Source organism: Malaclemys terrapin, chromosome 2, assembly GCF_027887155.1.
Source record: "Malaclemys terrapin pileata isolate rMalTer1 chromosome 2, rMalTer1.hap1, whole genome shotgun sequence".
Lineage (NCBI taxonomy): Eukaryota > Metazoa > Chordata > Testudines > Emydidae > Malaclemys > Malaclemys terrapin.
This window is the reverse complement of record NC_071506.1, coordinates 74,604,838-74,622,087: the sequence shown is the minus strand read 5'-3', so window position 1 is coordinate 74,622,087 and position 17,250 is coordinate 74,604,838. Positions and strand designations below refer to the sequence as shown.

The 17,250-nt window shown below is 43.3% G+C and overlaps 1 protein-coding gene across 1 annotated transcript in view; it reads right to left on the bottom strand.

Moving 5' to 3' along the window:
• The window catches only part of CCDC178 (coiled-coil domain containing 178), a 347,153-nt gene that overhangs the window by 284,570 nt on the left and 45,333 nt on the right, over positions 1-17,250 (bottom strand). Inside the window, exon 5 of the mRNA XM_054018208.1 lies at positions 7,594-7,790. Within this exon, the coding sequence (XP_053874183.1) occupies positions 7,594-7,790 (197 nt within the window). The remainder of the gene's footprint in view (positions 1-7,593; positions 7,791-17,250) is intronic.

Here is a 17,250-nt window from a genome sequence, read left to right as displayed (position 1 = left end):
CTGTTTTCTTTCCTGCGTTCAATACAACAGTGACATGCCAAATTCAATTTGCTTTTGTATTTCTGAAAGCAACTCCAGTGATAGAGTATTGGTGGTACATCTTCTAAACTAAAAAACTAATTCAGTAGCTGCCAATACAATTCATATCTCCTGGCTTCTGCTGCCAGCATCACAGAATTCTGTCCAGCATTGGTGGCTTTTGACAATTTTGCATGTTTTTGATTTTTTTGACAAATAAAACATTTTTCAAAATTTCATGAGAGTCTTTTTCTCTTTGATGTAAGCATTAAGGGGTTTGTATCCTCCATGTCTTCATATACTGTAACTTCTTTGTAGGTAAAACTCCAAAAATATATTGTTAGAATTAACACTACCACTATCACCAGTTTTCACCTAGTAAAAGTATACAGACTTGTGCTAGATCAGATATAAATTAGATCTATATGTGAGTATCAAAGTTGCCATTTTTGTTTAGTGAGCACTTTGACTGAAGCCCAATATGCGGCTGTGTATTGTCATCTCTAACACCACTACAGACTTGTGCATAAGTGACACTGAATTAAAAAGATGGTTTCTAAAATATTTCAAAGGCTAGTACTGCATGCATAGGCAATTACAAATTAAAACTATCTCCTAGGCAGACTAGATGCTACATTGTATGTACAAAAGGCTTACAAATGGAGAAGCATTGCATTAGGAATTCACATGTATCTACATCTACCCACTATGCCATACAAACCATGGGCACACAACCTACTGCTACTGGTGCACAATCTTCAGTATGACTGATTTGGTCAGCAAATTTCAGTTGAAAATATAGAAAACTATTATAATCACTTGTGAGATACTTTCACAATTCAGAATATGCAATGTTAAGACATTTCATGATCGTATATTGCAAAACGTTAATATCTGTCATTTTTCCCACATGCTAAATAGCCTTATCATTTCTGGAGAAAAAAATACTTGCCCATGCAAAACAAATAAAAATCTTTTACTACATTGTCATTTGATAGCTTTGACCAATAAGCACCATATTAAAGAGCTGAAATTAACTTATCAGTAAAAAATGAAGTCATAGTCATGTTGCAACATTTCTGAAACTGTGCAAAAAAAATGATACTTTCTTATTTTGGGCTCCATTGTTTCACCTCACCTACAGACTTATGAAACCACTTGACAGCTCCACATCATACATCATCTAAACATACACAAAATAAGTTTTCAAATTATATAAGATGTGGGTGTGTGTAGGGTGTTTATATTAAACTCCAAAAATATTGCCCTTTTTGGAGAACTGCTACATGCTTATAGTACAAAGAGCAATTCTTTTATGCAGCATGCAATCAAGCCCACATGACAAGAATAAAATGACATTTGGCAGAAGCTGGGATTGTGCAACAGGATGGATCATTCAATAAATGCCCTATTCTGTTCATTCCCTCTGAAGCATCTGGCACTGGACGCTGTTGGAAGACAGGATACTTGGCTAGATGGACCATTGGTCTGACCTAGTATGGCCATTCTCCTGTTCTTCTTCTCTGTCTTCTAAGACTCTGTGATAAAATTGATCAACTCAATCTGTTGGATACTTTTACTATTAGAATCAGCCAAAGAAGAGGAAGGATGGTTCACTGGTTATGGTGTCAGGCTGGGATTTGGGAGACCAAGGTTCAATTCCTGTTTTGCCACAAACTTCCTGTGTTACCTTGAGCAAGTCACTTGTCTCTCTGAGCCTCAGAGCCCCATTTGTAAAATTAAAATAGGTCCCAATCTCACAAAAATATTCAGAAGATAAATACATTAAAAATTATGAGCTACTCACATACTGTGGCCATGGGGCCACAGGACAATAATACAAATACAAATAAATAAGTGCATAAAAAAGAGAGGTAGCCAAAAGCAAGTGATACAGATCTCCCTAATTCACAGAATTAAAATACCTGATAAAATGTAGTCGCCATGAGGACTTTGTCTACAGTTAAAATATGTTGTAAACATCTCCCAGCAATGCTAATGCCAGTTCAGCTGCAACATATTGGAAACAGTTTTAGCGTTAGGACACCTGGGCATACCCAGGTAAGTTAAGCCAAATAAATTAAAGTGAAATGCATTAGTTAAAGTGCATTAAACCCATGTGGATGCTCTCATTTCAGAAATAAAGTGGCATTCATTCGGTTTAGCTTAATTCACTTACGTTAAATTCACATCTTTAGTTAATTTAGCATCACTTTCTTGAGTATCCCCAAGTGGAAAAGCTCTCGGTGTGGTCACTGGCTGCTGCAGGTGTTATTAACACTATATCATTTAACCCTGCTCAGAAAAAGCCTTGTCAATATGTTATTACAAAAATGTTGGTAGTAGCTGGTGCCCTGACTAGAACAGAATACCCAGTGGTACCAAACTGATGGAAGTAAACACGTTTTATCAACTGGGGAAAAAGCTTGGAAAATGTCGCTACTGTAGCAGACCTCATAGAAAGCCGTGGAAGAGTCAAACATTTGGATTCTACTGAGCAGGATTCCTGTAAGAAATACAGGCATGATCAGTGAAGTCAACTGTAAGAGTTAACTCTGCTCTGAGAGACACCGTGAGGGAAAAACATATGGAAAAAACCTAATGTGTCTTTTAAAAAAATCAATTTTATCTCATCATCATCATTCCCATAACCGCATTGGTCGCTGGGGCACCATCATTGATGAGCAATCAACCAATTGTCTCCACCCCTAACGATTGTGTGTCAGTGCTTGAGTCTCCATGAAGTCCATTCCTGTCCACTCTTTTATGTTGTCAATCCATCTCTTCTTCTGTCTACCTCTTCTCCTCGTCCCCTGTACCGTCCCTTTGAGAATGATCTTGGATAAGCCAGATGATCTTGTTACATGGCCGTACCACTTCAGCTTGCGCTTCTTCATAGTCGTCAGGAGGTCTTTATATGACCCAGCGCATTGGGTGATGATGTTGCAGACCTGTTCATTAGTGACATGGTTGAAGTAGGAGATGCCCAAGATTTTACAGAAGTATCTCAACTCTACTACCTGTATTTTCCGTTCAAGTTCTGCCATAAGGGTCCATGTCTCACACGCACACAGAAAAATGGAGATGACCAATTCAGTAGCAGTTTCAGTTTTGATTCCAGGGAGATGTTCTTATGCCCCCAAATTGGCTTTAGCTTTGCCACTGCTGCTGCTGTTTGCACAGTTCTTGCCAGAATTTCTTTCTTGGATCTTTCATCAGTAATGATTGCCCCCAAATACTTTAACTGTTTCACTGTCTCCAGCTCTTGTCCACTGACAGTGATATGTGAGCTGATCCTGTCACATTTGTTTGTCATCAGCTTGGTTTTCTCTGTAGTGATTTCCATACCGTATTTTGCAGAGGTTTCATCCAATCGTTTCACAAGGTTGGCAAGTTCATCTTCACTGCCTGCCAAGCCGTCAATATCATCAGTGAACCAAAGATTTGAGATTGTTCGCCCCCCAGTGCTGACTGTGCATATGAGATCTTCTAAGGCATCAGTCATTATGCGCTCCAAGTAGATGTTGAACAGTGTAGGCGAAAGAAGGCAGCCTTGCTGGACTCCAACAGTGATGCAAAACTACTCTCTTATTGTGCCATCAACAAAAACTGCACTGCTGGCCTTGGCTTACAGTTGTTTAATGGTAAGAATAAGCTTACGACCAACACTGCACTTCTTCGTGGTTGCCCAGAGAGCTTCATGCCATGCTCTGTCAAACGCCTTCTTGAAGTCAATAAAGACATGGTAGATGTCCTGCTGGTGTTGTAAGTACTTCTCACATAGAACATGAAGATTGAAAATCTGTTCTGTGATACTTCTTCCAGCACGAAAGCCAGCCTGTTCTTCAGCGATGATAGTCTCCACTTGTAACTTTTATCTTTTCAATAGGACTTTCAACATTACTTTGCTGGTATGACTAAATAAACTTATGGTCCGGTAATTCTGACACAATTTCAGATTGCCTTTCTTTGGCAGAGTGATGATTAGTGACTGTCCACGTGGAGGGCCACTCATCTAGTCTAGGGCAAACACTAAAATGTCTTAATTATACCATTATATCATAGCATCAATAGAGAGCAGAATTAAGGTTGTTTGAGTGCCTTAACTGTGCATTTCTATACCTCAACATGTTTGCATTTCTTAAGTGTACACTTATATCACACAGTAAGCTGGCCATTTAAGAGTGTGCAGTTATTCCTGCAAAGGGAGGACAAATGAAGAGTACAGCCCAGAATTCAAAGATTCCAAGGCCAGAAGGAATCATTGTGATTATCCAGTCTGACCTCCAGTATAACACAGACTATAGAATTTCCCCAAAATTATTCCTTTTGAACTAGAGACTTTCATTTGATTTATTCCGTGAAAGGGGTGGACTTTGGGGGCTTAACCAGTGGGTTAGATCAACTGCAGTGAACTGACAGTGCTTGGAGCCAGGAGTGCTGGTAATCAGCGAATGACTGAAACAGAAGTGAAATTTAGGAAGATGCAGAGGAAGATGCATGGTCTCATGCCAGGTTCAGAGAGACCACACTACACTTTAACTATGAAATTCCTGGATTTGTAATGCTTGAGATAGTTACAGCATCCCTGTAATGTTTTTTACCCTGAAGTTACAGATATATACTCTCCTGCTTAGCTCCACTTTAGCATAGTTTTTACATTTGAATAAATAACACCACCCATAATGATGACAAAGACAATACAAGTTAATTCAAGGAAAGAATCTCATCAGCTGGTTTTGGTGATGTAACTCAAGGGAGTGGAGTTTCAGAGTTTTCTCACATTAGAATCCCATGCTGATTTAAAAAAATATATTATATCACTGCATCTATTAACAAAACTGAAAATGCGTTAATTATATTCCACGTTCCAAACATTTCATATTCCTAATCAAAGTGCAGAAGAGTATACTGAAATTAATATGTCCATATGGCAATACATGAATATGATTTAAAGTATCACTGCAGCTGTTGACTGAGAAAGTAACCCTTTTAGTAACTATAATCCTGAAACATTGTATTGAAGAATTAAAATCTTTAGTTATCAGTCTCCCCGTTCTTGCAATTCTTCCTTGATAAACTGGTGTTTCAGTTGTAGCATGAATTTCTCCCTAAAGTAGTTTCAGATCACTCTATGAATGAATTGTGAGGCTGATGACCTTCTACCCAAATACCTCCTCTTTCCTCAAAATAGGTTTGTAAAAGTACCATTATATTTTTCTTGCCTGACATATTGCCCCTCAGAAGGACAAAGGCATTCGCTGGAAGTGGATAAGGCCAGAACACAGTCTCCTGTTTCCAAAGCCACTATCAGTCATTATCTAACGACAATTAAAATTCCGACTGATTATCAATGATAGGTTAGGAAAGACAAAAAAGCATCAGACAGTGAGTAGGTAAATTATCAACATACCACTTTTTTGTTTAAGTTTAATAAGTTACTGTCACACAAAGGCAAAATAAAGAGTTAAACGGAATTGTATTAAAACTCATCCCAAATAAAGATGCAGGAATAATAATCAGTTTCAAATCATAAAAACAACTTAAAAGAAAAAAATACAGGAAAACTATTATAAAATTAACAGTTTTGGTTTAAGATAAGGCTTCATACACAAATTATTTTCTCTGAAAACAGTGCCTACTTGTAACCTTTTATTCTTATTCTAGGAGAGTTTTCTTTCCAAAACCTTGTTTTCTTTTTTAACTTTTAAACTGCTGTCATGGTTAAAAAGAAGTTACAATAAAGGTACTATAATACATAAAATGGTTCACCTTTAGTTCACAAAATAAATGTAAATAGGGAATTTTGAGTATAACAAACAATAAAATATAGCAATATTTTTGATGACTATGGTGGGTGTTGTGTTTTTTTGTTTACAGCAGAGACAATGAGGAATATCAACAGGCTTCTCAGTACCAGTGGCGGCTCCAGGCACCAACGCTCCAAGCACGTGCCTGGGGCAGCAAGCCGCAGGGGGCGCCCTACCAGTCCCTGTGAGGACAGCAGTCAGGCAGCCTTCGGTGGCATGCCTCCGGGAGGTCCACCAGTCCCGGGGATTCGGCGGCAATTCAGTGGTAGGTACGCCGAATCTGCAAGACCAGCGGACCTCCTGCAGGCATGCCGCTGAATCCGCGGGACTGCCCACAGGCATGCCACCAAAGGCTGCCTGCCTGCCATGCTTGGGGTGTCAAAAAAGCTAGAGCCGCCCCTGCTCAGTACACATACTTCCTAAACATACGACCACCTTCTAGATCAGATGTAGGCAAACTATGGCACGCAGGCCACATCGAGGCCGCGGGATCATCCTGCCTGGCCCCTGAGCTCCCAGCTGGGGAGCCTAGTCCCCGGCCCCTCCTCTGCTGTCCCACCTCCCCCACAGCCACGCCACCACGCAGGCCCTGCTCTGGCCCACCGCTCCTGCTGGGCAGCGTAGGGAGCACAAGTGGTTCTGGCCGGGTGTCGCGGCTGCGAGCTCCTGCTGCTGGTAAGGGGGCGGGGAGCGGGTGGGTTGGGTAAGGGAGCAGGGGGCACTGGGGGGCACTCAGTGAGGAGGGGGCGGTTGGATGGGGTGAAGGTTCTGGGTGGGCGGTCAGTGGATGGGGAACAGGGAGGGTTGGGAGTGGGAGTCCCGGGGGCCTGTCAGGGGGTGGGGATGTGGATAGGGGTCGGGAGGGCAGTCAGGGGACAAGGAGCGGGGGGTGGGGTTGAATAAGGGGGTGGGATCCCATGGGGCAGTTAGGGGCGGGGGGTCCCGGGAGGGGGTGGTCAGGGGACGAGGAGCAGAGGGTGGTTGGATAGGGGGTGGGAGTCCTGGGGTGGCTGTCAAGGGGCGGGGGCGTGGATAGGGGTCGGGGTAGTAAGGGGACAGGGAGCAGGGGGGTTGGATGGGGGCGGGGGTCCCGGGAGGGGGGCGGTCAGGGGACAAGGAGCAAGGGTGGTTGGATGGTTTGGGAGTTCTGAGGGGGACAGTCAGGGGACAGGAAGTGGGAGGGGGCGGAGGCCAGGCTGTTTGGGGAGGCACAGCTTTCCCTACTCGGCCCTCCATACAGTTGCACAACCCCAATGTGGCTCTCGGGCCAAAAAGTTTGCCCACCCCTGTTCTAGATATTTGAGTACCAAAGACCAAAATCATTTATTCCAGCCTCCTATAATATACAGAACAGCTTCTACTAAATATTAATACGTTCTTTATCCAAGTATTTCTACATTTTAATTATTCCTAAAACCAATTTTTTTTACTTTAGTCTAATTTTATATTTTTGCTCCTAGTTCATATTCCCTGCATAACCCTGAATAATTCCTTCCTCTTCCCAATGTTCATCCCTTTGAGATATTTGTAGACTGTTTTGTGCACACGTATGCTATTTCCTAAATAAATGCTCAACTGTTCCATCGTATGTTAAATTTTTTTCTGCATAATTGTTTAAATAAACCAAATTCCTAACCATAAGTCAATAGTTTACTGTAGTGGCAGAAGAGCTAATGTGACTCCAATCTAACTGTCCTTGATTATTCTCTCCCTCATAATAGGCAGACTACAACTTAATGAAAACTGTTAGTTTTAATCACAATACCTTTTTGTACAGCTATAGGGAATTGTTGAAGCCTCCAAATTGACATGCAATCAATTTTCATTACAAGCGTTTTCTTTCGCTGTTTTTCCCGCTTCAAAGCTTCTTCAGCCTCTTTACGTTCAGCTTCTAGTCGCTTAATCAGCTCAATGACCTCTGATAACACCGCTTCTGTTTCCTGCTTTAAGGTTATAGTCCTGCTGTTTTAAAATAAATTTTTAAAAGTTACATATAAAACTATATTTATATATAAGTTTACACACACACACACACACGCACACCCCTACCTTCTGCTAAGTTCTCAACATAAAGTTGTCCCATTCACACATACCAAAGTATACACCAGGGATCCGCAACCTTTGGCCTGCAGCCCGTCAGGGAAATCCGCTGGCAGGCTGGGACAGTTTGTTTACCTGCAGCGTCCACAGGTTTGGCCAGTCGCAGCTCTCACTGGCCACAGTTCGTCGTTCCAGGCAATGGGGGCTGCGGGAAGCGGCAGCCAGCACATCCCTCGGCCCGCGCCGCTTCCCACAGCCCCCATTGGCCTGGAATGGTAAACCGCAGCCAGTGAGAGCTGTGATTGCCGAACCTGCGGATGCTGCAGGTAAACAAACCATCCCGGCCCACCAGCCAATTTCCCTGACAGGCTGCGTGCCAAAGATTGTCGATCCCTGGTATACATAGAATCATAGAATCATAGAATATCAGAGTTGGAAGGGACCTCAAGAGGTCATCTAGTCCAACCCCCTGCTCAAAGCAGGACCAATTCCCAGCTAAATCATCCCAGCCAGGGCTTTGTCAAGCCGGGCCTTAAAAACCTCCAAGGAAGGAGACTCCACCACCTCCCTAGGTAACGCATTCCAGTGTTTCACCACCCTCCTAGTGAAATAGTTTTTCCTGATATCCAACCTGGACCTCCCCCACTGCAACTTGAGACCATTGCTCCTTGTTCTGTCATCTGCCACCACTGAGAACAGCCGAGCTCCATCCTCTTTGGAACCCCCCTTCAGGTAGTTGAAGGCTGCTATCAAATCCCCCCTCATTCTTCTCTTCTGGAGACTAAACAATCCCAGTTCTCTCAGCCTCTCCTCATAAGTCATGTGCTCCAGACCCCTAATCATTTTTGTTGCCCTCCGCTGGACTCTTTCCAATTTTTCCACATCCTTCTTGTAGTGTGGGGACCAAAACTGGACACAGTATTCCAGATGAGGCCTCACCAATGTCGAATAAAGGGGAACGATCACGTTCCTCGATCTGCTGGCAATGCCCCTACTTATACAGCCCAAAATGCCGTTAGCCTTCTTGGCAACAAGAGCACACTGTTGACTCATATCCAGCTTCTCGTCCACTGTGACCCCTAGGTCCTTTTCAGCAGAACTGCTACCTAGCCATTCGGTCCCTAGTCTGTAGCAGTGCATGGGATTCTTCCGTCCTAAGTGCAGGACTCTGCACTTGTCCTTGTTGAACCTCATCAGGTTTTTTTCTGCCCAATCCTCTAATTTGTCTAGGTCCCTCTGTATCCGATCCCTACCCTCTAGTGTATCTACCACGCCTCCTAGTTTAGTGTCATCTGCAAACTTGCTGAGAGTGCAGTCCACACCATCCTCCAGATCATTAATAAAGATATTAAACAAAACCGGCCCCAGGACCGACCCTTGGGGCACTCCACTTGAAACCGGCTGCCAACTAGACATGGAGCCATTGATCACTACCCGTTGAGCCCGACGATCTAGCCAGCTTTCTATCCACCTTACAGTCCATTCATCCAGCCCATACTTCTTTAACTTGGTGGCAAGAATACTGTGGGAGACAGTATCAAAAGCTTTGCTAAAGTCAAGAAATAACACATCCACTGCTTTCCCCTCATCCACAGAGCCAGTTATCTCATCATAGAAGGCAATTAGGTTAGTCAGGCACGACTTCCCCTTCGTGAATCCATGCTGACTGTTCCTGATCACTTTCCTCTCCTCTAAATGTTTCATAATTGATTCCTTGAGGACCTGCTCCATGATTTTTCCAGGGACTGAGGTGAGGCTGACTGGCCTGTAGTTCCCCGGATCCTCCTTCTTCCCTTTTTTAAAGATGGGCACTACATTAGCCTTTTTCCAGTCATCTGGGACCTCCCCCGATCGCCATGAGTTTTCAAAAATAATGGCTAATGGCTCTGCAATCTCACCCGCCAACTCCTTTAGCACCCTCGGATGCAGCGCATCCGGCCCCATGGACTTGTGCACGTCCAGTTTTTCTAAATAGTCCCGAACCACTTCTTTCTCCACAGAGGGTTGGCCACCTTCTCCCCATGCTGTACTGCCCAGTGCAGCAATCTGGGAGCTGACCTTGTGCGTGAAGACAGAGGCAAAAAAATCATTGAGTACATTAGCTTTTTCCACATCCTCGGTCACTAGGTTGCCTCCCTCATTCAGTAAGGGGCCCACACTTTCCTTGATTTTCTTCTTGTTGCTAACATACCTGAAGAAACCCTTCTTGTTACTCTTAACATCTCTTGCTAACTGCAACTCCAAGTGTGATTTGGCCTTCCTGATTTCACTCCTGCACGCCTGAGCAATATTTTTATACTCCTCCCTGGTCATTTGTCCAATCTTCCACTTCTTATAAGCCTCTTTTTTGCGTTTAAGATCAGCAAGGATTTCACTGTTTAGCCAAGCTGGTCGCCTGCCATATTTACTATTCTTTCTACACATCGGGATGGTTTGTTCCTGCAACCTCAATAAGGATTCTTTACACAATTACTTGCGACACAAAACTGGCACTTTCAATAGTATTTTCCCCTAAGAACATAAAAACATAGGAATGACCATACTGGGTCAGACCAAAGGTCCATCTAGCCCAGTATCCCATCTGCCAACAGTGGCCAATGCCAGTTGTCCCAGAGGGAGTGAACCTAACAGGTAACGAGCAAGTGATCTCTCTCCTGCCATCCATCTCGACTATCTGACAGAGGCTAGGGACACCATTCCTTACCCATCCTGGCTAACAGCCATTAATGGACTTAACCTCCATGAATTTATCTAGTTCTCTTTTAAATCCTGTTATAATCCTAGCCTTCACAACCTCCTCAGGCAAGGAGTTCTACAGGTTGACTGTACGATGTGTAGAAGAAGAACTTCCTTTTATTTGTTTTAAACCTGCTGCCCATTAATTTCATTTGGTGGCCCCTAGTTCTTATATTATGGGAACAAGTAAATAACTTTTCCTTATTCACTTTCTCCACACAACTCATGATTTTGTATACCTCTATCATATCCCCCCTTAGTCTCCTCTTTTCCAAGCTGAAAAGTCCTAGCCTCTTTAATCTCTCCTCATATGGGACCCGTTCCAAAACCCTAATCATTTTAGTTGCCCTTCTCTGAACCTTTCCTAATGGTCAGTATATCTTTTTTGAGATGAGGAGACCAAATCTGTATGCATTATTCAAGATGTGGGCGTACCATGTATTTATATAAGGGCAATAAGATATTCTCCGTCTTATTCTCTATCCCTTTTTTAATGATTCCTAACATCCTGTTTGCTTTTTTGACTGCCACTGCATACTGCGTGGACATCTTCAGAGAACTATCTACGATGACTCCAAGATCTCTTTCCCGATTAGTTGTAGCTAAATTAGCCCCCATCATATTGTATGTATAGTTGGGGTTATTTTTCCCAATGTGCATTACTTTACATTTATCCACATTACGTTTCATTTGCCATTTTGTTGCCCAATCACTTAGTTTTGTGAGATCTTTTTGAAGTTCTTCACAGTCTGCTTTGGTCTTAAGCTAGGTCTACACTGGAGGGGGGGGGGGGAATCGATTTAAGATATGCAAATTCAGCTACGCAAAAAGTGTAGCTGAATTTAACATATCCGAGCCGACTTACCCTGCTGTGAGGACAGCGGCAAATCGACCACCGCGGCTCCCCCGTCGACGGCGCTTACTCCTACCTGCGCTGGTGGAGTACATGTGTCGATTCGGGGATCGATTGTCGCGTCCCAACGAGACGCAATAATTCGATCCCCAAGAGATCGATTTCTACCCACCGATCCGGGCGGGTAGTGAAGACAAGCCCTTAGTTATCTTGAGCAGTTTAGTATCGTCTGCAAATTTTGCCACCTCACTGTTTACCCATTTCTCCAGATCATTTATGAATAAGTTGAATAGGATTGCTCCTAGGACTGACCTTTGGGGAACACCACTAGTTACCCCTCTCCATTCTGAAAATTTACCATTTATTACTACCCTTTGTTCCCTGGCTTTTAACCAGTTCTCCATCCATGTAAGGATCTTCCCTCTTATCCTGTTACAACTTAATTTACGTAAGAGTCTTTGGTGAGGGTGACAAAACCTTGTCAAAGGCTTTCTGGAAATCTAACAGAGAGTCCTGTGACATCTTTAAGACTAACAGATGTATTGGAGCATAAGCTTTCGTGGGTGAATGCCCACTTCGTCGTGACATGCATCCGACGAAGTGGGCATTCACCCACGAAAGCTTATGCTCCAATACATCTGCTAGTCTTAAAGGTGCCACAGGACTCTCTGTTACTTTTTACAGATCCAGACTAACACGGCTACCCCTCTTATACTGGAAATCTAAGTACACTATGTCCACTGGATCTCCTTTGTCCACATGTTTGTTGACCCCTTCAAAGAACTCTAATAGATTAGTAAGACATGATTTCCCTTTACAGAATCCATGTTGACTTTTGCCCAACAATTTATGTTCTTCTATGTGTCAGACAATTTTATTCTTTACTATTGTTTCAGCTAATTTGCCCGGTACTGACGTTAGACTTAACGGTCTGTAATTGCTAGGATCACCTCTAGAGACATTTTTAAATATTGGCGTTACATTAGCTATCTTCCAGTCATTGGGTACAGAAGCTGATTTAAAGAACAGGTTACAAACCATAGTTAATAGTTCCGCAATTTCACATTTGAGTTCTTTCAGAACTCTTGGGTGAATGCCATCTGGTCCCGGTGACTTGTTACTGTTAAGTTTATCAATTAATTCCAAAACCTCCTCTAATGATACTTCAATCTGTGACAATTCCTCAGATTTGTCACCTACAAAGAACGGCTCAGGTTTGGGAATCTCCCTAACACCCTCAGCCATGAAGACTGAAGCAAAGAATTCATTTAGTTTCTCCGCAATGACTTTACCATCTTTAAGTGCTCCTTTTTTATCTCTATACCCTCACTTTATTTCAGATACAGAGTATAGTAAATGTATAGTAAAATGGCTGACAACATAACCTCTCATTTGCTTATGGGGATACTATCCAGAGAAGAGTACAACTGCAAAATTCTTCCAGATCCCTTTAATGTAATTTTTCTTGCTGAGAAAGTACGTTATTATGTAACCCCGATAAAACTCAATGGGGTCTCAATATCATTATCTTACCAGGAGCATTTAGACTTAGTCAAAATTCCACTCTGTGAAAAACTGCTACAAAAAATGCTTCAAGCACTAAGGATAAATTATTTCCATAAAAGAATCTCTGAGGTCAAGGTCTGCTGTTCTGATTTATACACCTACAGTAACTCCCCAATTAACGTTGTAGTTATGTTCCTGAAAAATGTGACTTTATGTGAAACGATGTTAAACAAATCCAATTTCTCATACGAATTAATGTAAATGGGGGGGAGGTTAGGTTCCAGGAAAAAAAATTTGCCAGACAAAAGACATTATATACAAATACAGTATAAGTTTAAACAATTTTAAACAAACAGTTTAATATTGTACACAGCAATGAATGATTGTAAAGCTTGGTTGAGGTGGTGGAGTAAGAGGGTGGAATATTTCCCACAGAATGCCTTTCTGCTAAATGATGAACTAGCACTCGACTGAGCCCTCAAGGGTTAATACTGTTGTTAATATAGCCTCACACTCTACAGGGCAGTATGGACTGAAGCAAGAGGGAGGAAACACAATAGATGCAGGGCAGTAGCTACGAACACTTCCCTGCAAAAACTGAACATGATGATGAACCCATGCTATCCAGCTGGGGTGCACCATTCCCTCCTCCTGACAGCTGCACAGATGCTGACTTTCCAAAGTGCTGGGGGGTGCGTACATGAGTGAGAGAGATGTGCATTGCCCATTTAAGTATGCTGACCGCACTTCAAGCATGTTGCCCTTTTAAGCAGATCAGACAGGAAGCAACAGCTTCCTGCAAGCTCCCCCCGCCCTTTCTGTCCCCAAGCCCTGTGACTGTCCCCTCCTCCACTTTGTGGAGAGGGGGTACGGAGCAGGGGGGTGTGTATGTGCAGGAACAGGGGGACATCCTGACATCAGCACCCCTCTGCCCCCCTCCCCCAGCAAGCAGGAAGGTCCCAGGAGCAGCTCCAAGGCAGAGGGCAGGTCAGGAGCAGCACGGCAGTGTGGGGAGGGTAACCTGAACTGCTGCTGAGCTACATACCTTACAGGGAATTTAGGGGAGCTGATGGGTCGGGGGCTGCCAGTCCCCCCTGGTTCTAATCCCCACGAGGAGGGGCTGCTCTGCCAGAGAATCCTGCAAACAGTGGACAAAGCAGGCAGCTGCCAAACAACCTTATAAGGGAGCATTGTGCAACTTTAAACAAGCATGTTCCCTAATTGATCAGCAATGTAACAATGAAACAACTTAACCGGGACAACATTAAGTGAGGAATTACTGCACTTAAAATATTAAAATGTTTTGAACTACAGTCTTTAGGGCTTCATCTGGGCCTCCCATTATGCAGCTACAGTTTAAGGGTAGAAGGGACCACCAGATCATCTAGTCGACCTCCTATACAACACAAGCCACTAAACACAACCCAGGCATTTCCATACCAAGCCCAACTACCAGAATTAGACGAAAACATTACAGCCCTCAGGAGACCAAACTATTGAGTGCAGCAGGCTTAAAAAAGTCAAAACATTGCAAGCACAGAAAGGAAGGCCACTGCTTAAAATCTGGGGTGAAAGCCTTGCTTTACTGAAGTCAATGGGAGTTTTGCCACTGACTTCAGTGGAGCCAGGATTTCACCTCTGCCCCTTAATATTTATTGGCAAGTTATGTAATTGGCTTCCTTTTGATAAATGGAAAGTCAAATTTGTTTTAAATCAAACTTTAAAAGGTATGTACTGAATATTGTTTTTAATTGCATGAATTGTAAAAGAGCCTCAGCCTTTTTGTCAAGACAACTGTATGAATGCATTGTATTATTATTATTATTATTATAATTTGTGTCCACAGGTGCCAAGCAAAAAAGACTTCTAGAATTTCCAGCAGCCACAGAGGCTGTTTTTGGCTAGTTCAGACCCTAAATGCCTAAAATACAGTAGGGGTTTAATCACAGAAATGAAAGTTGTCTCAGCATAAACAGAGCAATTTGTGAGACTATAATTTATCAGTACCTAATATGCTATTGTGTTTTAGTTCTCCACCTTGCAAATCAGGAAGATATTTACATTTTAAAAATGTGTATACATTAGTATATTGCAATCACTGTTACAACTTTGAAAATTATGTTACAGAAGGGAAAACAACTTTACTAATAAAATCCTGTCATTCAGAACAAACACCTTGAAACATCTTTACCTTCACAATACATCCCAATGTCTTTAACATCCAACTTAGAGGAGTTTGATAACCAGATATCTTCACTATATTCAGTGCTGTTCATATCTGAAATCCTATATGTACAGACAAATGTCAGTAACAAGTTTGTCATTCAAAATGGTTTACTACATATGAAACAGACACTGACAAATAAATATTGCCTTTTAGGACACAAATTAACATGTTTCATTTTTTAAAAGGAAGGCGCTGCTCTTCTGGGGAAGAGTGAGCCTTAGGGAAAAATGCAGGTAAATATACTGCCTGATTCAAATGAAATGGAGAGACCACCTTGGATAAAAGGTCTTTTCTTCGGAAAACTGAGTGTAAACTCAGCCAGCAGGGCCTGCAAGTCTTCTTGCTGAAGTGATGGCTATCAGGAACTCAGTTTTCTGAGACGGGGGCAGTGGACAGGATGCATCAGAGCTGCCAGAACTGTGGTTAGGTCCCACAAGGGAATCACTTCTCAGACCAGAGGATGTAAGCAGACAATCCCCTTCAGAAATTTCATCACCATGGCATTAGAAAAAACAAACTTCCCTTGAATGGGTGGCGTGGAACGCTGATCTGCCACATGCACTCTCAGCAAACTGAGTGCAAGGCCCAATTTCTGAAGATTTAACAGGTAATCCAAGATGTCCTGGATGGAAGCCTCTGAGTAGGACTTGTCAGACAGCCTCCGAACACTACTCTTCCTCTTCATTTAGCCATGCAGTAGACACGCTGTGAAGTGCAGGGAGCTGATCACAGGATGGAGGGTGCAGCCATTTTTCTGAATGAGCAGATCAGGATGGAGAGGAAGAGGTATGAGAAGTTGAATTGACAGAGCAAGGAGATCTGAAAACCAGCATTGTTTTGGAGCAACCAGGATGAGTTTGGCCCAATTCACTTTGAGCACGAGGATGAATTAAGGAATGATTGGAATAGATGGAAAGGTATACAGAAGAGTCTACCACCAGCTGCAGTGGAAGGCCTCGGAGAGGGAGTGAAGGTTGAGGCCCCCTCAACGGCAGAATAGTCAACACTTCCTGTTTTCCCTTGTCACAAAGAGGTCAATTGCAGGGATGCCCCATCTTGCAAAGATGACTCAGAGAATACTCTCCTTTCAGGACCACTCACGGCTCAGGGAGAAGACCCTGCTAAGATGGTCTGCAAGATGATTTTGTACCACCGGCCAATGGACTGCTACAGGAGTGATGTCGTCTTTGATGCAAAATTGCCACAGGTTTATCACCTGCAGGCAGAATAACCTGGACTGCATACACTTCCTTTCTTGTCCACATAGTACATGGTAGTGGTATTGTCAGTGAGTATGTGAACCACTGCATATCCAATGCAGTCTCGGAAAGCATGACATATTGTGGATGGCCTGAAGTTCCAACATGCTGATATGGAGTGAGGCTTCTTGTTTTGATCACAGGCCCTGCACCCTCAACGAGACCTGATGCACCCCCCAACCCAGAAGGGAAGCATCGGTAACCACTAACTTGGTCAGAAAGAGCCAAATAAAGGGGACTCCTTGGCACACATTATGTGAGGACTCCCAGCAGTGCAAGTAATTTAGGACTGGTGGAGAAAGGTGCACCAACCTGTCCAGAGAATACAGAGCAGGGCAGTAAACCATCCTGAGCCTCATCTAAAGAAGGCAAGGGTGCAACCTGGTGAACTGGATCACCTGTGTACAAGTGGACACATGTCCCAGCAGGCTCAGACACAGATGGACTGTCATGGAAGGCTCAGATTGCAGACTGAGGCAGAGCTGTTGAATTGCCTGAAAGCAGTTGGTCAGCAGGAACACCCTCGACCTTGTGGAATCCAAAAGGGCCCCAGTGAACTGCATTTTTGAGTGGGAAACAAAGTTGACTATGCAGTGTTTAAAATGAGTCCAACAGTCAAGAAAGCACAACATGTGGCACATGGGCAAGAACCACCTCTCTGGAGCTGCCCTTCAGCAACCAGTCATTGAGGTACGGGAAGATGTCGATTTCCTTCCTCCTGAGATATGCCATGACCACCACCATGCATTTGGTAAAGACTCAAGGGGCAGAAGAGAGGCCAAAACAGGAGAAGCATATACT